The sequence below is a fragment of the Vulpes lagopus genome, chromosome 3, assembly GCF_018345385.1.
Source record: "Vulpes lagopus strain Blue_001 chromosome 3, ASM1834538v1, whole genome shotgun sequence".
In the NCBI taxonomy this organism is placed as follows: domain Eukaryota; kingdom Metazoa; phylum Chordata; class Mammalia; order Carnivora; family Canidae; genus Vulpes; species Vulpes lagopus.
In genome coordinates this window covers 1,550,065-1,571,614 of record NC_054826.1, presented here as the reverse complement: position 1 = coordinate 1,571,614, position 21,550 = coordinate 1,550,065, and the positions used below count along the sequence as shown (strand labels likewise).

At 46.1% G+C, this 21,550-nt stretch overlaps 1 protein-coding gene across 2 annotated transcripts in view; it reads left to right on the top strand.

Annotated features, from left to right (window-relative positions):
- The window catches only part of MYO10 (myosin X), a 194,132-nt gene that overhangs the window by 111,787 nt on the left and 60,795 nt on the right, over positions 1–21,550 (top strand). For both annotated transcript variants that reach the window (XM_041749479.1, XM_041749478.1), the window contains exons 10-19: positions 3,358–3,487; positions 4,978–5,096; positions 6,063–6,209; positions 6,397–6,497; positions 6,610–6,676; positions 7,190–7,282; positions 7,695–7,763; positions 8,154–8,236; positions 10,761–10,869; positions 13,283–13,363. In XM_041749479.1, the coding sequence (XP_041605413.1) occupies positions 3,358–3,487; positions 4,978–5,096; positions 6,063–6,209; positions 6,397–6,497; positions 6,610–6,676; positions 7,190–7,282; positions 7,695–7,763; positions 8,154–8,236; positions 10,761–10,869; positions 13,283–13,363 (999 nt within the window). The remainder of the gene's footprint in view (positions 1–3,357; positions 3,488–4,977; positions 5,097–6,062; positions 6,210–6,396; positions 6,498–6,609; positions 6,677–7,189; positions 7,283–7,694; positions 7,764–8,153; positions 8,237–10,760; positions 10,870–13,282; positions 13,364–21,550) is intronic.

The window sequence follows — 21,550 nt, the reverse complement described above, 5'->3', positions numbered from 1 at the left end:
ACACTCCTAATTCACTTAGAGCTGAATTGAAAGTAGTCGTATTTATTAACACAGTAAGCACATTTCGTTTGCTTTCATATCTCCGTATGTAACTTCGGAATGTATTTTAAGAACTTAACCAAGAATATTTTCATCAGGCATCTCTTGATATTTTTCATTTGATGACTTGACGTCTTCTACTGCAAACTTATTTTTTTTATCTTACTTCCTTTTAGTGTTCTATAAAGTCCAGGTGGTTGACAAACAGTGAAGACTTTCATTTCTATGCTCATCCTATGATGAGCTAAGAATGTTTATAAGTTAATGTTGAACATTAGGCTTATAGGAGGACTCTCATCACGGAGAGGGAAAATACTAACTTTTGCACAGTGTTGGTTCTTTACAGTTATTTCACTGTTTCATTTGGTCCTTACCACTGTTTTAAGTCTTGAGAATAAGAAGTTATTCTCTACTTCCTAACCATCTTCCTTTACTTTTAACTTTTGGAATAAGTGAATTTCAGCAGTTTTTCCATATATTTTTTTTAATAAGCACTAGACTGTAGTTCTTATTCTTGTGTCCGTTTCTCTTTGCACCTGTAAAATGAGTCTTCTCACCCCTGATTAAATAATTCATGGTGTTTTTATTATTTGTATTCAGATTTATTGAAATGTAATGTATATATAATAAAATGCTATCATTTGAAGTATGCATTTGAATGGATTTTGAATTTATTCACCCATGTACCAGTAAGCACAATCAAAATAAATAAAATTCAAAAACTTCCTTTGGCCCTTCCAAGTCATCCTTCTCCTAGGAAACCACTGATCTGTTTTCAGGCACAAATCAGTAGATTTGTCTTTTCTAGAAGTTCTTGTAAGTGAAATGATACAGAGTGTATTCTCACGTCTAGCTCCCTTACTCATCTACATCATACATGACTCAGTTCATTCCTTTTTCTAATGAGTGGTATTCCATTGAATAGGCAGCAGTTTGTTTATCCACTCACCCATTAGTATCGTAAAAATATTGTCAAAATGTTAAAAGACTTGATGGAACATAATGTTTGTGAGCTTACTAAAACTAACATCGCAGCTATTTCCAGTACAGTATATTTATTTCCCAGCCTGGTTTTCTTAATGCAGTTCCTGGCTGGCTCGTTTGGTAGAGCATCCGACTGTTAATCTCCAGGTTGTGAGTTCGAGTCCCACATTGGGTATAGGGGTTACTGTAAAAAAAAAAAAAAGTTACAAAAATTTTTTAAAAATTTACTGACTTTTTTCTTTTATAGCAATCTCTACATCCAGCATGGGGTTTGAACCCATGACCTGGAGATTGCTTCCTTGCATTAGCAACCAAACCAGCCAGGCACTCCACAAAAATATAATTTTAAACTTTTATATAAAGTTATCTCATAAGTCATGTTTCTGTATGATCATAATTTCCTTTAAAAAGTATATACTATTCCAAACTATAGAACTGTTCTAAACTATTGCTATATTCGACTTGTCTGATGATAGGTAGAATTTTTTCGCTCTGAACATGTTGATATAACACTGCAGTGAATGTATTATAGAACTTTATTTCCTGTTGAGATTTTCCTTAGAATGAATTTCCAGCATTGAAATTATGGAAGATTATATAGGAGATTGCTTTTTTCTTTTTATGTCTTTAGAGAGTGATAGCGTTGGCTGGATAAGAAGTTGGTGGAGTTTAGGTTCATTGAGCCTGATTTTGAGTCTTAGCTGTACAACCCCGTGAAAGTTATTTAACGTTTCTGAACATTATACGTTTATGTACATATGTGGCCAACACAATACTGTCATGTCATCTTGTTTTCCAGAAAGATTATATTAATTCATGACACCGATGACCAGTGCATAAATGTCCCAGTTTTACCAACTTCAGGTTTATCATTCATGAAGTTTTTTTTTTTTTTCTAATTTGGTAGAAACAATCTCATATTTTCTTTGATTTGTACACGTTTGATTTTTAGGAAGGATTTGCATTTGCTACTATAAGAAATGCCTATTTTATTTTTGATGTTCATCTATCTTTTATTATGGCTAAGCAATTGCTCCTTGCTTCTAATTTTTAAATTGTTTTCCTGCCTATTGTTTTTGCCCTTTGTTTCAACTTTGTTTTTTCCTTGTAAAGAAGTTAAACTTTTCATGTTTTAAATCTCCAGTTGTTTCCTTTTACAATTTCTACGGCTTCAGAGTGGCACATGGTTTCCTTCCTAGTCTCCTAACGTGATTGTCATTGTCACAATTATTACATTGTGGTCCACGTGCTCTTGGTGGGTCATTTTAATCAGTATTGCCAACAATTCTGTCCTTAGTTGGGGGAGAAGGGGGCTTTTTTTCTTGACAAGAATGTGGTTTCTAAATCACAATAGGGTGGCACCTGGGTGGCTCAAGTTGGTTGAAGTGTAAGCATCCAAGTCTTGATCTCGGCTCTGGTCATGATCTCTCAGGGTCCTGGGATCCAGTCTCCTGTCGGGCTCCATGCTAGGCATGGAGTCTGCTTACAATTCTCTTTCCCTCCCCTCCTGACCTCACCCCCCAATCTCTGAAATCAATCAGTCACCATGGAAAATGATCTTAGATGTGATTCAGAAGATCCCTGGCTTCAGTTGTTTAGAGACTTGTATTTGGGAACAAACCTGCTCTCATATAGGTACTTGTTTACTTTTATTTTGCCCTAAACAGCACTTTGGTAACTTCCATTTACTATGGAGAGGACAAAACAAGATCTTTAAAAATTCTTTGAAGAAATTAAAAGTAGAGATGTGATGCATGTTTAGGGAAGACTGATCTAAATCAATTCATAGATTTTATCAGTATCTATTATAAAAGGAATAGCTCCCATCTACAGAGTTCCTCATGGAGAATCCTATTCCTCCCACTTGGGTCCCCACTGCATTTAGCCCTTAAGGAAGGGCCCTGAAATGTGCACTGGAGCAGTCCCATGAGGCCTTCCCCTTCTCCACCAGCTTATGTGCAAGAAAATAAAGGTTTCCGTTATGCTTCAGTATCTACAGAAAGGGCATTTCTTTACCACCATCCTTACTGTGACTCTCTGACCCCGTTCTCTGGGGGCATAACTGGGAGGCTGGTATGTAATAAGGCAGATATCTTATTTTATTTCATCAACTGGGTGATCTCTCCACATTCGACAGTTCTTTCTGAATATCACCTTCTCTTATGTGTGCCTGTGCCGAGTCTTTATCATTTAAAAGCAAGAGGTTGTGAATCTGTTTTTTGTTTTCTGGCCTTTAGAATAATACCTGACAATTTTATTGAGTAATGGGTTTTTCATTTTCTCTAATATGGAAGGAAAACAACAAAACATTAAACATAACTTGTTTTCTTTCAGATGGCAATGGAGGTCATGGAGTTCAGCAAGGAAGAAGTCCGGGAGGTCTTGAGGTTGCTTGCTGGTGTCTTACATCTTGGGAACATAGAATTTATCACTGCTGGTGGGGCCCAAGTGTCCTTCAAAACAGGTAAGATGGCTGTCCCCTTCTTCCCTCCTGTGGCTTTGTCCTCGTAAGGAACTTAGACCTAAAATGTTTACTCTCTGGCCTCCTACAGAAAGAGCTTTCTGAGTCCTGTATAGAGAAGTATGGAGCTTTGTATTTGATGGGAACTGTCAGATAAGAAAGGATCCGAGCATATGAGGAGTGATTGCTGATTGGGATGGTGGCTGTGTTCTCATCAACCAGGAAAGAGGAGAATAGACCCAATAAAGAAATATGAGCTACAAGGATTAGATGTAGGGAAATGTTGCAGCAGGGAGTCGTGGTGGCTTTGGTGTCCTTTTCCATAGTTCTTGAGTGGTGACCTGGTGTGCTGGGGATGCCCACTGGTTCCCAAGCACAAATGGTTGGTCCATAGTCCAGCTCTGCCACAGGCCGTTTCCTTGAGGTACTGATGATGCCCTACATGAGTGATTTCATATCTGTAAAGTCCCTCAGTGATGTGTTGTCAAGATTAAATGAATTAATAATGCACATCCCTATGTCAGTTGTCATTTTTCTGGAACGATTTATGTATTTACTTTTGAAACTTTCCTGATGGAAGCAACATGTGAGGGCATGGAGCCTAGGGTTTGGATATGTTAAAGTTTGAAATGGCTGTAGGTGTGAAGCCAGTGCTGTAGGTCAGTGGTTCTCACATTGGTCCCAGTGCCTCTTAATCATCTTAAGACCGTAGAGAACTCCAAAGAGCTTTTGTTTACGGGAGTCAGGTTTGTTCATGTTACTGCCTTAGGAATGAAAACTGATTTTGGGGTGCTCGGTGGCTCTGTGAGTTAAGCGACTACCTTTGGCTCAGGGCATGATCCCAGAGTCCTGGGATGGAGCCCTGGGTCAGGCTCCCTCCTCAGCAGGGTGTCTGCTTCTCCCTCTCCCTCTGCCTGCTCCTCCTCCTGCTTTGTGCTATCACCTAAATAAAATCTTTAAAATCTTTAAAAAATTTTACTAATTTTGAAATGATTATAAAAAACCCATTGCATGTTTACATAAATATCATATTTTTATTTAAAAGACTGCCCAAATAAAAGAAAATTTGCCAGAAGATTGACAATTGTCTTAAATTTTTGCCAACTTTAAAAATACCTGATGTCAGGGAGGACAGCTGGATTCTCTTATCGGCTTCTGCATTTGGTTTGTTGAGATGCCTCATATCACGTAACCACAGGATAAACTCGTCTGTATCATGATGAGGGGATGAGAGTAAAACAGCAAATAGCATCTTAATGTCATTGGAAATAGTTATGACCTTGCAGAGCTGTGGCGGGGTCTCAGGGACACTCTGCCTCAGAGTCTCAGGACCACACGTGGTCCAAGCATCAGGGTCTCTGCTAATTTTACCTGAGGGTAAGTTTAGGAATGTTTTCTGCTTTAACAAGGCACAGTGTGGAGTAGCTCTGGGTCCCCTGGCCCCTCCCTTCTTGGGTCAGTGTATCTACTATTGCCTTGTTCTTCATTTCCAGCCTTGGGCAGGTCTGCAGAGCTACTTGGGCTGGACTCAGCACAGCTCACTGACGCTCTAACGCAGAGATCCATGTTCCTCAGGGGGGAAGAGATCCTCACTCCTCTCACTGTTCAGCAGGTACGTGCACTTTGCCATCAAAGTTTGTTTTAAAAGACACTCCTGGGGAGGTGCCTGGGGGGCTCAGTCGGGTGTCTCAGTTGGTTAAACATCTGCCTTGGGCTCAGGGCGTGACCCTGGGGTCTGGGATTGAGTCCCACATCCACGTCCCCGCAGGGAGCCTGCTTCTTCCTGTGCCTGTGTCTCTGCCTCTGTGTGTGTGTGTGTGTGTGTGTGTGTCTCAGGAATAAATAAATATTTAAAAAAACAACAACAAGAGGACGGGTCTGATGGAGATTTCCTGAGTTTGGGGTCCTGACATACTACTTTCTGTTCTTGGAGGATGCATTCATTGTGTGTGTTTCCTCCTCTGTAAGACAGGGATGATTATCCTGCCTAATTCATAGGATACTTGTGAGGATGATAAATACATGCCGGTGACCTAAGTACTAAAGAAACATGAGATTTAATAATTTATTGTTATTACTATGTATCTGGACTTAGTTTTGCTCCTGCAACTGCCTTGAGCTAATCCTATGTGCTGGCCAATATCCACCCAATATCCGTTTCTCGATTGGATAAGTAAAAATGCTGACCATGCCACAGAAAGAACTTTTCTGTGTACAAAGTAGATTAAGAGAAGATGATCATGGGAGAACTCAGGCCTTAATTATGGTCTTAAGCCCGATAAAAATCGAAGTTGTATGTGTTGGTTCAGATCCTTTCCTGTAACTCAACATAAACACTTGAGTTTGAGAGCCTGATAGTTAAGGGAGCCTTCAGCGCATCCCACCGTGAAGTGAGTGAGCGAGCTCCAGGATACCCGTTCCTGGGACATCTGGGTTTTCCTAGATGGTCCTGATTAGCTTGATATTGGGTGCACAGGTGTTACTCCTGTTGAGTACGTGGGGGTGGGGGGCAGGGATGGACGTGGCTGCCTGGGTCTGTGGTCAGCGGGACACAGTGGTGGTGTCTCCTCTCCCCCAGGCAGAGGACAGCAGAGACTCCCTGGCCATGGCACTTTATGCACGCTGCTTCGAGTGGGTGATTAAGAAGATCAACAGCAGGATCAAAGGCAAAGATGACTTTAAATCTATTGGCATTCTTGACATCTTTGGATTTGAGAACTTTGAGGTATGCTTCTGAGGAGTGGGGTGCATGAGTTCTTTTCTATCCACTTAACTGGCTCAGCTGAAATCTGTTCAAATAAATGTTGATATTTTTCTCCACAGATTTTTTTCTTTTCCTTTTCTTCATCTTCATATGTAGTAGGAAGAGCACTAAAGATACTTGTTGAATGGTTCCCCCCTCCCCCCTTTAGGTTAATCACTTCGAGCAGTTCAATATAAACTATGCAAATGAGAAACTTCAGGAATATTTCAACAAACATATTTTTTCTCTGGAGCAGCTAGAATATAGCAGGTAAGTGCTCATAGAGTTTCGCCTCTAAATTTTTTTTTTTAATCAGCCACTAAATTAGATAGTTTTAAAGCTCTATTTTATTATAACTCAGCCCTTTTAAATCTTGCTACAGGGAGGGATTGGTGTGGGAAGACATTGACTGGATAGACAATGGTGAATGCTTGGACCTGATTGAGAAGGTAACTTTGCTGATGTATCGTGGCCCTGTCCCGAGGCTGTCCCACTGGGCTGATTCATATTTATGGGAACAAACTAGCTTGTGCAAACATGCACATCAAAGATGTGAATGCGGGGAACACAATGGACCATTTGCAAACATACATGCAAATGTGCAAAGTTGAATTTAGATACTTGGCTGCTTCAGACTTATTGTTTCATCGGACTCCATATTTTAGAATCAAGTGTGTAAACCGGCTTAGACTTTAGTCAGCCCTCAGAGCTTTGCCAGCATCACTGGTACACTGGCTGCTTGTGGTTTTGTCCACAAAATTGTGGTGGGTTCCATGTTTCCATGTTTATATGGAGTTTAAATGCATGGATGTGTTTATGGTGTCATTCTGAATTTAAACCAAGAAATTGCTATGTCTTTCCCTTTGATGCTTACTTGAGGGGGGGAGGGAGGGAGGAGCTCTGAACTATTTTGAGGCATACGGTCAACTTTTAACTCATTTAACCTCTTTTCTGTCTTTTAGAAACTTGGTCTCCTCGCCCTTATCAATGAAGAAAGCCATTTCCCCCAAGCCACAGACAGCACATTATTGGAGAAGTTGCATAGTCAACACGCTGTACGTCCAAACAGGCCAATTCTTAATGGTGTCTGAGTAGCACATCTGTGGCATCAAATACACCTAAGATCTTTCAGTGCTGATGGCTCCACTGTGCCTCCCATGTGTAACTTTTTTCTCAAACCAGAGTGCTCTCTTCCAGTTGCTAGAACGAAATTGAAATTAGTGAAAGGCATAGACTTGGGGCTGCTCGTCAGAAGGTGCCCAAGTTTAGTTTATGAGTACAGAGTTCAGCTCACTACTGAGGTGACAAGACAAGACCTACTTGGTTTTGATCGAGCGTATCTGCCCTAAACCTCTGATGTGTGGCGGGTTTTGAGATTGTTTTCACTATGTGTTGTGGTGAATTTTCTTGGCAAGTCCGTGCAAACCATTAAGTGAAATTAGGCGTTTGTATTTGTTTCTTTATTAGAATAACCACTTTTACGTGAAGCCCAGAGTTGCGGTCAACAATTTTGGAGTGAAACACTATGCTGGAGAGGTAACTTCCTAATTAAGATCCTTCCTGGGTGCCCGGGGAGCTCAGTGGTGGAGCGTCTGCCTTCGGCTCAGGGGATGACCCCGGAGTCCTGGGATCGAGTCCCACATCGGACTCCCTGCATGGAGCCTGCTTCTCCCTCTGCCTATGTCTGTGCCTCTCTCTCTGTGTCTCTCATGAATAAATAAATAAAATCTTTAGAAAAAAATTCCTACTGCTATTTCCCATGTGGTATTTAGAAAAATAGTAATTTCAGAAACCATCCATAAATGTATCGAAATGACATCTTTTCACGGGTCTGGCTTTTAAAGGAGATGCTTATGACTAGAACCTATTCTTTTGATCAATTGTACCATTTATCATTTGTCTTTGTTTTTGTTTTTTAAAAACCAGGTGCAATATGATGTCCGGGGCATCTTGGAGAAGAACAGAGATACCTTCAGAGATGATCTTCTCAACTTGTTAAGAGAAAGCCGGTATGTCAATCTCCTCTCCAAGATGTCATCAGCAAGCAAAGTGTCATTTGTACAAATGCTTTTAATTTACAAACATAGAAGAAAACAATACTTTTCATGGGCAATATTTCATTAATAAAATGACCAAACTATGGAAAGTAATAAGAGTAGCAGTGACTACCATTTAATGTGGTGCCATAAGAACAGTGTATCCGTGCGTCAGGTACAACTTAGCTTGATGCGCAGATGGAGAGATTCATTTTTGGGGCAGTGACAAGCCTTGGCCAAGGACTCACAGCTAGTTTGGATTCACTCTGCCTGGCTCCAGAACCCAAGATTTTAACCAGGATGACCTCCTTTCTTCACAACAAGCTTAGAGCTCTGTGTTAGATTGGTTTCAGCCTTGTGTGTGTAGGATGCGTATGTCTCTAAAGTATGTCAGAAAAAATGAACAGGTGTCAGTTCAGCTAAGATTACAACCTTACATGTTAGTTCATCCATTCGTGAATCATAAATTCACACGGTTAGCTCGGTAGTTGGTCGGTGCCGCTGTTTGCTGGACAGCCCTATTATAAGGTGGGAGACTGAGTGTGAGAGAAAGGGAGGGAATAGCCCTTGGGGTAGAGCTTTCCATCCATACTTGTTTCAGAACCACTGTTAATCTGTAACAGAAACAAATGTTTATTATCCAGGGAAGGAAAGTAGCACAATGATGAAAAACCCTAATATTTTTAGGAATGTAAGTGTCTGGTGACCACCTGGTCACACAGCTCTGAATCGGGGTGAAGGAAGCCCACCTACACATCAGCTTAGGACCTTAGAACTGGAAGATATTTAGATTTGTTTTGACTTTTCCTGTGTGGAGATTCCCTATTTACAGCACTGTCAGCTGTTTTTATCTTTAGATGAGTTTTCAGATCTTAAAAACAGGGACATTCAGGGGCAGCAGGCTGACTCAGTAGAGCATGTGACTCCTGATCTCGGGGTCCTGAGTTCAAGTCCTATGTTGAGGGCAGAGCTTACTTTAAAAAAAAAAAAAAGTTCAGAAAATGATAATGGTGATGCTTTAAAAATACCATAGTATGCTCTCTATCAGCAAGTCCTTGTGGTTAGATTTTAAAGGGTAACATTTGCAAATGACCGTTATGTTACATGGACGCCTCTTGCAGTGAAGAGAGGACAGGTATGGAGGTCAGCAAGGCGGTCACCTCTGTCATAACATGGGGTGATTTTGTGACTGGAGTGGAGAAGTTTCTGTTTCGGTCTGGGTTTCTGTCTGCAAAAATGTGAGGGGCCTGGGCTGTCGCTTGCTCTGCTCTTTCACCTTTGACATCTGTGACATGTTAATCGAACCAGAGTTTTTCTCCAAAGCGCTCAAAGCACAGTTAGAGAACTTCAGAGGGTGAGCCCGAAACAGCAACCTACAAGGGAAATGGAGGAGGGATGGGGACAGAGAGCGGTAGTGGGGCACCTTGATGGTGCCGCCTCTGGAGGGGCCAGTGCCCAGAACTTGTCCCCTTCCTGCCTCACCTGCTCTGGGGGCAGGGGAGCCAGCTGCTCCCTACTTCCCAGCCCATGCCTGTAGCATCTTCCATGCAAGAAACACAGGAAGTTATTGAGAAGCTTTTTACTTTTTATTAGTAGTGGCAATTTTTAAAAAAGATTTTATGTATTTGACAGAAGGCACAAGCAGGAAGAGCAGGAGAGGGAGAAGCAGGCTCCCCCTGAGCAGGGAGCCTGATGTGGGGCTCCACCCTAGGACCCCAGGGTCATGACCTGAGCCCAAGGCAGACGCTTAACTGACTGAGCCTCCCAGGTGCCCCCGTAATCGCAGTTTTTTTTTTAAGATTTTATTTATTCATTCATGACAGACACACACACAGAGAGAGGCAGAGACAGACAAAGGGAGAAGCAGGCTCCATGCAGAGAGCCTGATGTGGGACTTGATCCCGGGTCTCCAGGATCACACCCTGGGCTGAAGGTGGCCCTAAACCACTGGGCCATTGGGGCTGCCCTGTAATCACAATTTTATAGAACTTTTTAGTAATAACATAAATTCTAAAATTTGAGAAATGAGGCTAAGTCCAGCATCTACCCAAGTCACGTAGCTCAGAAGGGATGGAGGCAAGATGAAGCCTAGTGTGCTCTACTGCAGAGGAGCCCCTTTCCCTGTTAACTGGTTGGATCTTTGAGACACTGTGAGGTGTGCAGAATACCTCCATCCTTCAGGCAAACATCAAGGCTGCAGGAGCGTAGGTGCACTCTGCAAACACTGTGCTCCCAAGGGGCACGTCACCCCAGGGTACACTCACCCCAAGCCACTTCCCTTCTGCGAGACTCTAGTGCTCAGAAGGTGGCCACAGCTTGCTTTTCAGTGCCTAAAGCTCCTTGGCCATGGTGGCTCTGAAATCTTCGGAAGGCGTCTTTGCTCCTCCTGGACTCAGGGTGTTACCTTCAGTGGGAAAATGCTTTCTAATTACAGTAATCCGGCGCCTGGTAATTAGGTGTGCGCCCCTCACGGCCCTCCTGCTCTCTGCTCACACAGATTCGACTTCATCTATGACCTGTTTGAACACGTTTCAAGCCGCAATAACCAGGATACCTTGAAATGTGGCAGCAAACATCGACGGCCCACAGTCAGCTCACAGTTCAAGGTTAGTCTGGCTGGCTCTCATGAATCCATGGTTGCTGTGACTTTAGGAATTGAAAACAGGAACTGGGGGTATGTGAGGTCCATGAAGGTGTTTATTTTTTTCTCTTTTATGTTACCAGGCAGTGCTTTTAAAATACACTTTTTCTGGGTCAGATGAAAATGTGTAGATTTTTTTTTTTTGGTCTTGTTAAAAATAAATAGCTACTTATCTAAGTGGAAGGACTTGTGGGCCATTTGGGATCACTTTGATGTGTATGGAGAGGCTTGTATGAATAGAAGTATATCTCTTCTCATGTTTGGATTTTTGTGTCTTTCCCAGGTATGTTTACAGTATCATATCTGGGAATAATGACTGAATAAGTGCCTATTTAAATAAGAACAGAGTCACTTACCTTGTCCAGATACCTAGAATTCAGGGTAAATCAGGACCCTTTTTATTTGCATTTTAAATATGTAATCGTTTTAGAATAGAGGTGGAGCACACAAAGACCATTTTCTGAACCTAATTGTTTTACCCCAAAGTAACAACTGCTAATAGGAAAAGAACTAGAAGCATGTCACTCATAGACATTTATTAAATCTGCCTCCAAGGGGTCTCTGATTTAGTTATTCAGAGCAGGATGCATCTGGCAGGGTGGTGAGGGCCGTCGGTCGTACAGCGTAGCTGGCGATGCACCGGGTTCGCACCAGCACTGCTGACGGTGCTGGATTGTGCGACGGGAAGGACAGGTTTGACCCAGAGAGGCTGTAATAAAAATCGCTGCCACTTACTGTGTACTTATTCTGTGCCAGGCATTGGGCTAATCGCTTCACGTACGCTGTTTTGTTCCTTTCTCCCGGAATCTTAGAAGTGCTTATTACGCCCATTATACAGGCGAGGAAACTAAAGTTTAGAGAGATGAAGACTCACTCCTTCAGTCCCTCCGAGGACTGAAGCTAGGACTTGAACTGAGCCTGTCTGACTCTAAAGCCTAGACACGGAGTCTTCCAGTTGTTACATTACCTTTTTCTAGGACGGCGGTACCTGGAATTGCCCTGGAAGATTTTGTGGATGCTTGAGGATTAAATTGCACTAAGAATCAAGGGAATGGCAGAGAGTGGGCAGGCCTTCCAGGTCGAGAGACCAGGCAGGAGAAGGAGTCCTGAGACAGGAATGTTGGGCCCTGTGCCTGGACAGCTGTGGCCAGGGGGCCCGCTGACGGGAGGCCTCGTATGGAGTTAGGCTGGTACCTCGATACGTGAAGGGCCTTGCAGACCAGGCCATTCTGTCATCGCTGAGAAGTCCCCAGGCTTCCAAAGCACAGAAGAACTCATCAGTGCTGTGCTGTAGGCAACCTGGTCCTATGGTGGTTTACAGGAGACTTACAGACACATCAGCTGCAACACGAGAACTTTATTTACATTCCGATTTCCAAGAACAGACCATTTTTTTAATAAAGAGATTTATGTATTAGAGAGAGAGATTGTGCTCACAGGATGGGGCAGAGGGGAGGGAGGGGGTCCTGCTGAGTACGGACCCTGTGATCATGACCTGATCCCAAACTGAGAGTTGGACCCTTAGCCCACTGAGCCACCCAGGTGCCCCAGAGAGCACACCACTTGAAAAATGATGAAATTTGAGACACTTGATTTAATTCGAAATCTGAGACGGTTGCTTCTTTTAATACTGGGATTAAGGAATTCCTGTTTAAGCTTTTTGGGGTGATGCTGTGGCGGTGGTCCACACGTCTGAAAGTATAGAGCCTTTAATAACACACTGAAATCTTGAGGGAGGAACTAATATGCTGTCTGAGATTTGCTTTCCTACGAGGGATGGGTGTAGTATGTACACAGACGGGGATGGGATAAAATGAGATTAGGGATGAGCCCAAGCTGGTGATGAGTGCTCCTCATACGCTCCGTCTGCCTGGGGAGATGTTACAAATTCTTCACAACCACCACGACAGCAAATCTTAAAAAATTAAAAAAAAAAAAAACAAGCAGTATTATAGAAGATTGATCTGCCTGGTGAGGTGAGGGTGACAGACTGGGCAATACGTTCCATCAAAATGACGGAAATAATGAATTAGAAAAAACTCGCGAGGGGGAGAGTGCAGGTTTTGTGTATGTAACATCAAAATAACCTTGGTTTGTTCTTTTGCTGGTTAACACATGTTTTTTTTAATGACCCTATTTCAAGGAAGTGACAAATGAGCTTCCCATTCTGTGAAATGATTTCAGTGACTACGAATTGTTATGTCTTGGCTTTATTTTATATTAGAACGATGACAGTAAAGATTAAAAAGTCTTACTACTCCTGTAGATTTATATTGGTCTTTATTCCTGTTTCTGATCAGTGCCTAGAATGCTGAGAAATCTAAAGAAGGACACATGGTAAGAGACTAAATCAACATATACTTTTTCCTTTCTAACAGGACTCACTGCATTCCTTAATGGCCACGCTAAGCTCCTCTAATCCTTTCTTTGTTCGCTGTATCAAGCCAAACACGCAGAAGGTAAGATTTGCAGCAGTGCCAGACTGAGGCTGGGTCTTTAGGGATACCACCTCCTGGGGCACTTTCTCTAAAGTCCTTTCATCATAGAGGGTTCAAAGTATATAGGACATTATTATAACCTAACATTAAATGAAAAAAAATTGCCATTGTCTCTTGGGCCTATTTGTCTGCTTCTGAATGATGCCATTCAGCTTTAGAGAAATCTAGTTTAAGAGGAAGTGCTATGTTTTTTTTTTTTTAATTTATGTATTTGGTTTGAAGTTCTTGGGCAGGCTTCTATTATGGAAGACATACTTGGTGTATGTTTTGTGGTTGACTTCTTTCTTCATTTTGTTAAACACGACAGAGAGTCTGTACTCTGAATAGCAGTGCTGACGTTTAAGGGCTCTGACCAGGTGGTCATGCCTGATTTGAGAACCCCCGAAAGGCCGTCATCATCGTCGTCGTCAGTTTGCGTGGGTAGGCTTTGCAAGTTTAGCTCCTTCATGCCATGGCCCGACCCCGACCGGAAACAATAGGACCGTTGCAAGACGCTATCTAAACAAAGAATTCAGTAGTGAGTGTATGTAGTTGCTGAACCCAAGACTGAATGGGCGGCCTGCCCTCAAATGTTGAGAAATGGAAATTATCTTGATTTGGGACATAGCAGCTCTTAGGAACCTCCCTGAGAATGTCCCTGGCCTCTCATGTCAAAAAACTGCTATCCTCCTAAGGCTTGAGAGGAGGAAACTGTCAGAACCGTTTGCCGTGAGACTTGTGTCGTATTCTGGTAACTTTGCTGAGGCTACATCTTTTATCTTGTTTACTAGTTGCTCATGACTTTAATACTAGCGATTTCCCATTTTTAGTTTAAACATGCTTCTAAGAAGTGCAATATTGGATGGACTCTGTCTTCTAGCAGGAGGCAAAAGTGGGTGCTTTCTCGAACCTGTGAAGTTTGCTAGCTTACCCTGAGCTCTGATGGTGTGGGAATTTGGTATTTGTATGGCATAGAGCGGCTGGGATTGGTCCTGTAGGGGAAGATCGATGCCTCTGTTCTGGTAGCTTAAAAGAGTAGCTCATCGTTCCATTTCCCAAATTTCCATCCAGATGTCTTAGATTATCACACACACACACACACACACACAAAATGGCAGCATAAACAGTATGTAGTTTTTGGACATAATGTAGGAAAGTACTAGTTAAAGCATGATGATATACCATGTCAGCTGGTTTATGTTTCACGTTATAATCTCAGTGGGCAGTATTTACAGCACAAGTGGGCTTCACGCTTTGGGTCTACACTCAGAGGAGCTGTTTGGTTACTTTCTCTCAATGGTGTTAATAATATCATATTTCATCCTTCAAACATGCCATTTTTCCCCCAAAATTTTAAGGACTTGGGTATTGGAGGGCATTTTACAGCTTTTGGTGAGCCAGAGTTAACTGAGAGATCTCCTCCTGTCTTAGTGGTGTGTAACCAGATCTGTCAGGTGTAGAGGCACTGGTATCTTAGATTTGGTGAACCGGGGACCTGCCATGCCAGTACTGTTATGGGGATGGGAATCTAAAACTCGGTGCCTCGTGTATTTTTCTTTCTCAGATGGCATAAGAGTTTTCCCTTTATTTTTAAAAGATTTTATTTATTTATTCATAAGAGACACAGGCAGAGGGAGGAGTAGGCTCCCTGTAGGGAGCCTGATGTGGGACTTGATCCCAGGACCCTGGTGTCACACCCTGAGCCAAAGGCAGGCGCTCAACCACTGAGCCACCCAGGGATCCAAGAGTTTTCCCTTTAAATTGTAATAGCTTCTGAAATTAGGCCTGCTGTAAAGCTCTTCAGCACACTGCAGAATCTTGAAGAGATCACCTCTTTTGATGTTTATTTTTTTCCTTACTAGGATATGACTGTGCCTAATTGCTCTGGTTTTTCCATTTAAAGAAATGAGGCAGCCCAACCTCCTATTTCATATGTACGGCTTACAGTCTTCCCGTGGCCTGACCTGTGGCAGACACTAATTACTGATCACCAAGAGAGGGGCCGTAGGAGACTCTGGAGAAACATCTTGGTACCATTTTAAATGCAGCCAGAAAGTAAAGGCACAGACACGTGAACCCAGTCATCTGAGGCTCAAGATGTGGGTGTGATTTGAAGTGTGAAGATGCTAATTAGAATATGGAAATAGTTAATTATGACTCGCTTAGCATTCATTTGGTTCCACTGAAAATATCAGATGTTACTGGTGATGACATTCTCTGAAATGTATGTAAACAACCCTCCTTTGGAGTTTATTGCCAGTTTTCTTTTGTCCAGCGATGGGTGCTTCTAGAAATTTCACAGGGAAAATCTTACCTGCAGTCACCCTGTGGATGAGGAGTGTATACTTCTGGCTCAAAGGGATGAGACTGTCTCTCTCTCTCATATCCTTTTCCAGTCATTTGCTCATCAGGGGACCCTGAGAGGTGGTATTCAAACTTGCATGTACATGGATATTTTGTGCATCGTTCAGGAACATGGATTGTGGGTTTGGGCAAGTTCTAGAGGGTTTTTTTTTTTTTTTTTTTTTGATGGTCCTATGACCAGAGGGATAGAAATAGTGGCTTAAAAGCAAAAGCCTGTGGCTTAAAGGAGTGTGGCCTTGGAGAAAGTGAAAAACCAGCTTTGAGTTTTTAGGAGCATGTCCAGCACATCCAAGGCTCCCATGGTGGCTTTGTAAGTGTGAGCACAGCCCAGTGGGCCTCAGCTTGTAGGACAGGCTGCCTCCCTCCTTGGTAAGTGTGTGAAGCTCAGAGCTGGGTGCTTGGGCCTAAAGCATCTAGAAGTCCTTTGTTGGGAACATCACGGGATTTTTGTGTTTTGCTTTGAAAAGCAAGTGCAAGCAGGGAGAATAGAGTGGAAATGCTAGAACCTTCTGGCAACCCAGCAGTAACAATTATGGACTGTTTTTTTTAGGAACAGCAGGTTGTGGTTAAAAGGCATTTCACCTGCGTTAAGAAGTTCTGGTGCTAAGTTATGAGGCAAATTTTATTTATTTATTTATTTTTTATTTTTTATTGGTGTTCAATTTGCCAACATATAGCATAACCCCCAGTGCTCATCCCATCGAGTGCCCCCCCTCATGCCCGTCACCCAGTCCCCCCCAACCCCCGCCCACCTCCCCTTCCACCACCCCTTGTTCATTTCCCAGAGTTAGGAGTTTCTCATGTTCTGTCTCCCTTTCTGATATTTCCCACTCATTTTTTCTATGAGGTAAATTTTAAAGAGCCTGCCTGTCAACACAATGGAATACTACTCAGCCATAAAAAAGATTGAAACCTTGCCATCTGCAAAGACAGGGATGGAGCTGGAAGGTATTAGGCTAAGTGAAGTAAGTCAGTTGGAGAAAGACGAGCACCATGCGATTTCACTCGTGTGTGGAGTCTCATAAGCAAAACCTATGAGCAAAGATAAGAAAGTGAGAGAGAGGCAAACCAAGAAACAGGCTCTTAGCTTGTGGACAACAGACCGAATGTCGGCAGAGGGGAGAGGTGGGGGTGAGCTGGTCAGACGGGGCCACACAGGCGGTGCCTGTCATGATGTGCGCCCGGGATGTGGGAAATGCTCCATCACTACACTGCACGCCTGCGGCTAATGCCATGCTGGATGTTAACTAGGCTGGAATTAAAATAAAGGCTTAATAATAGAAAAAGAAATAAAAACGCCTACGTCTCCATAGGGGCTAGCGTGCGGTCACTTCTTCGCCTTACACGGCACCGCAAGATGGCCTCTTCCTCACCTGAGACTGTTGGAGTTGACGAGGGCAGACTTCTCCACGAAGTGGCCTGTTGGCTTTGTTCTGTCCTGATTTGTTTGGGGGTACTAGCTTGTGGCCTGAAGTGCGGAACCCACCCCAGGAGATGTCCCCAACAAAGGAAACCTGCTTTGCTTCATCAGAATTCTCCCCAAGGGTGTCCCGTGGCCTGTGATCTCTCCCCACCTGGTGTTTTAGCAAATGAGTTCTAGTCAGAAAAGTCTGTCATTAACATTCCTCAGGAACACCCTGAGGATGCACAGGAGGACTGGAGGAGGAAACACACTGCTAAACATGGGGAAGGCCTTGGGGCTGTGAGCGCTGGCTGCCTGCAGTTCCCAGCCTCCGTGTAGGGAGGGCCAGGCTGCGCTCCCCGGACAGGAGCTGGGCCTGGCTGACCCTCCTCTCCGTCCCTCCCCTCCAGGAGGTTTGATGTGAGGGGCCCTTGGGTGGTGGTGGGGGGCACATCCTCGATTCCCACAGCATCCTCTTCAAGCTTTCAGCTCAACCCTACAGTGTCGTGGAAGATTCCTCCTGGAAGATTCCATGGGTCTTCTCCAAGGAGGCAGGCCCTGGGTCACCTGGATCACGCTGAGGCTGCGGGCTGCTGCAGGAGGGCTTCTGGCAGAGGTGCTGCCTGGAGTGACATTTACTGGGGTGGGGTGAGGTGGGGTGAGGACAGGGATGTGCCAAGGGGTGGTCCCTGGGGGGGGATCCCCCCCCCACGTCTCTGAGCACCCCTCCCAGCCCCCCGCCCCACAGCACTCATGCTGGCTGGAAACCGGCATACGAAGCAGGAACGAGAAGCTGGAGCAGGGGTTGACCCGTCCGTGGTGGCCTTGTCCCAAAGCCCCGTCTGTGGTCCGGGGACACATCAGCCTTTTCACATGGTGGCCTTTGAAAGACCTGCGCGGATGCCCGGCCTGCCCACCTGTGCCCCCTCCGCCAAGTGTTCACGGTCCACTCACCGTATGATGGACATTTTCTCAAGTCAGATCTCGTCAGAACAGAACTGTTGCTGCTGCGCCCAGCAGCGCAGTGCTGACCATGAGGTCTCTGTGGCCCAGGACCCCACGCAAACGATCCCGTTCTCTGTGGGAGAAACACAGAAGGTGTGTGGGAGATGCAGAAGTGAAAGGGTCATAAGCATCAGGGAGCCAAGGATGTCTAGGGCTCTGCGGACTGGCAACCCCTGGCCGCCTGCCTGCATTGGGCTGGTCTCAGGGCCTGGGGAGGTGGCCCGCGTGCCCCCCACTGCTGGAGCGTGCCTACGGGGTGCCAGGACCTTGTGTGTCGCTTCTTGTCTCTCATGGCCACCACGCGTGCCTCCTGCAACCGGAGCGCCCACTGCCAGCACCCTTGACTTCTGAGAGCATCTCACGCAGATGCCACAGCCAGGCAGCTTCACCTTTTCAGGAAATCTCAGCCAAGGAAGCATTCCAGCGACCATTCTTCTCCCCAACAACACAATCCCAAAAGAGCCCTCCGGGTCACTTGAAGCCTGTTTACCACGTTGCCACGGCAACGGCTCTGGATAAAGGGCCCAGAGGGGCCCAGGCATTGGAGGGGCGCGGTTCCCAGGGCCTGCTTTCCAAGGTCGCAGCTGGTTGCCCCATTCTGTCCCTTGGCTTTTTCATTGTTTTAAGTACTAGGCCATCTTTGAAAGGTGTGTGTGGGGGGGTGCCTGGAGAGGTCTTCACGCCACCCTCGGGGCTGGAGGTGCGTGTGGGCTCCCGCCCGTGGGGCTGCCCTCAGCGAGTGCCCCGCCGCCAGGCGTGCCGGCCGGCCTCCGCTCTGTAGAATGAGTGGGACTCAGGCAGGCAGAGCCCAGGCCCCACGCAGGAGCCCGGGGAGGCCGGCAAGCTGAACAAAGCCCGCATGGGTGCTGTAGCCTTGGACGCCAGACACCAGCAGGCGCGGGCTGCCAGAGAGGCAGCGGCCTGGCGGCCGCAAGCCAAGAACCCCCAAGGTAGGAGCCTGTCCCCTCGCCGCCGGCAGGTGGCACGGCCTTGGCAGGTTGTGTGGGCAAGCTGTGTGGGGGAAGCGCTGCCAGCCGGCTGCCGCCTCCACCCCCCTGGGCGCCAGGGCTCTTCGGGTCCCAGCGGGTGGCGGAGTGCTGCTCGCCTCCATGCCTCCAGCCTCCACGGAGGACCTGGTCGGATGCGGGCTTTGGTGGCCACAGGTGGTTTTCATTGGGAATTCGCCTTTTATAGGAAAACTCATGTTTGGGGTCGGGTGGGCCGGGGCGCGGCTCACGGTGGCCCCTTCGAGGCCTTTCCTTTAGAAGCTGGTGCCGGCCTGCAGCGCTCCCTTGCTCTGCGCTCCCCGTGCGCGTGTGAAGGACCTCTGCCTGACTAGAAGCCCTTCTTTCTAAAATTGTGTCATAAACTGGTTCGTCGACGGAGGTGGAGTCGGAGGAGGCCTGGAGCCGCCTGGGCGCCTGCAGCTGGTCACACAGGCGGCCGCAGCTCTGCGAGCTGCCGGGAGACCCGAGGGCCACGCTTCCTCCAGCTTCTCTCCGCCCCACCCCTTAGGTGTCCCCGCAGGAGGGACGCTAGCGACTGAAATGCTAATCTCCGCCTCCACCGACCCTTGACTGTGTTCCTGATTCCCATTCACTTGCTAAAAGTTCCCTTGAAGGGGGCAGGCTTGCAGGAAGGCAGGCTTTCATATTAAATGGAGCTAGTTTAAAAGAAACGAATAATAATGCGGCTGTCGGCCACTCAGCTCCATCTGCTGTCTGGGACCGCAGCTCCCAGTGCTGGGTGGAAACCGGACAGGAGGGGATGTTTTACCCTCGGGAGGGCAGCCGCCCACGGCGGGAAGGAGCCGCCTGTGCCTGCCTCTCTCAGGGGTGTCCGCACCCACTCCCCGTGCTGCGGGGTGCGCAGGTGCTGGGTGCGCAGCCCCTCGGTGTTGCGAGGTGGCTTGGTGACAGCACCCTAGCCTCCCGTGGAGGATGTGGATCTGGAAAGGGTCCCCGGAGACCCGCCCGCCCCCTGGCTTCCTGCCGGGGAGGCTCCACCTGCTGGACAGGGTAAAGCTGCTCCCGGTGCCCCCCAGCCCCCCAGCTGTGCGTGTTTACTGTGGCTCTTGCTGGTGAACTTCTGGAAATCGCGACCAATCGGAAGAGCAGCCCGCTCAGCACGTGAGCCAATCCCTGGCTCAGGCCTTTTGTCTACCCGATGGCGACTGTGGGGTGATTTCTTTCTTTTGTTTCTGGTCGTTAGCTGAAGTGGCCTTGCATCAGCCTTCTCACAGCAGTCCCCGTGACTTTGTTCTGAGAACTCAACCGCTGCCTGCCCAGCAACTTTGCGGAGAACCAGCTCCCTGGATAGTGGTTCCCCTTGGATGAGTGTGGGGCAGAGGGCACAGGTGTGAGCCCGGACGGGGGTGGAGCTGGGGTGGACGGTGGGGCCGGGGCTCTGGACCGGAGGAGGCGGCCACTGCACCCCCAGCTCTGCGGCTCCTGCCCGGCCGGCCTCCGACACACAAACGCTCCAGTGCAGACCAACAGTAAAAACAGCCCGACGCTTAGTAACTGGGTTTTGCCCCCTCAACATGAGGGCAGTAGTTATTGATCATAAAATCATTGGAAAATATGCAAAACATCAATTTAAGGTAAATTCTTTACACTTTTATTTAGAGTCTGCTTGGGATCCTAGAAGTCTCTTCTTCCTGGCTTACTGTACAGGAGACCTCCCTGAGCTTTTTCTGCAGGCCACTATGCTTTTCGAATAGGTTCTATTATAGGACTCTTTCCTTTTCCTGTGGTAAACAGTGCTTCAAGGGTTCGTGTGTGTTCATACCTGTGCACACTCAGGATTGTTTTTTAAAGGTGAATCATCAGTTTGTTTGCTGAGTCCTAGCATGCACACGGCCAGATTGTTCTTCATTACGACCCAAAGATATTTTGCAACGTGTGTGACAGTGGATGTGTCGCCCTAAAAAAACAGCCAATGTTTTAGTGGAAAAATGAGTAAGACACGTGAGTGAGAAATTCCCAAAAAGTGACAGACACATAAGTGGGAAGTGACCTGACAACTCCAGTAGCGTGATCAAAGAAATAAAACTGAGAATAGCGGGATAAGCTTGCCAGTGGAAGATGGAGTTTCTTGGTCTCACGTTGCTCTGCAGTCACACTCAGGGGCAGTCGTGGAAGCGGCTCCCAGTACTGTACTCCGCATTGTGGCGGCCTTTCCTCCTGTCCTCTTGATTTAATGTCTTCTGGATGCCCCCGGAGTGGATGCCGTCGGTTTTTCTCTCCAGATTCCACTCCCTGGCCCACACTCTCTTTGTATTAAATACGTGTAAATAATGTTTGATAGAGAAATACCCGCATGAAGGGAGGGAGGTGGGGGTGAGTAGGGGATGCTCCCCTGAGCGGTCTTTTCTCAGCTAAAAGCCTCCAAAGAGA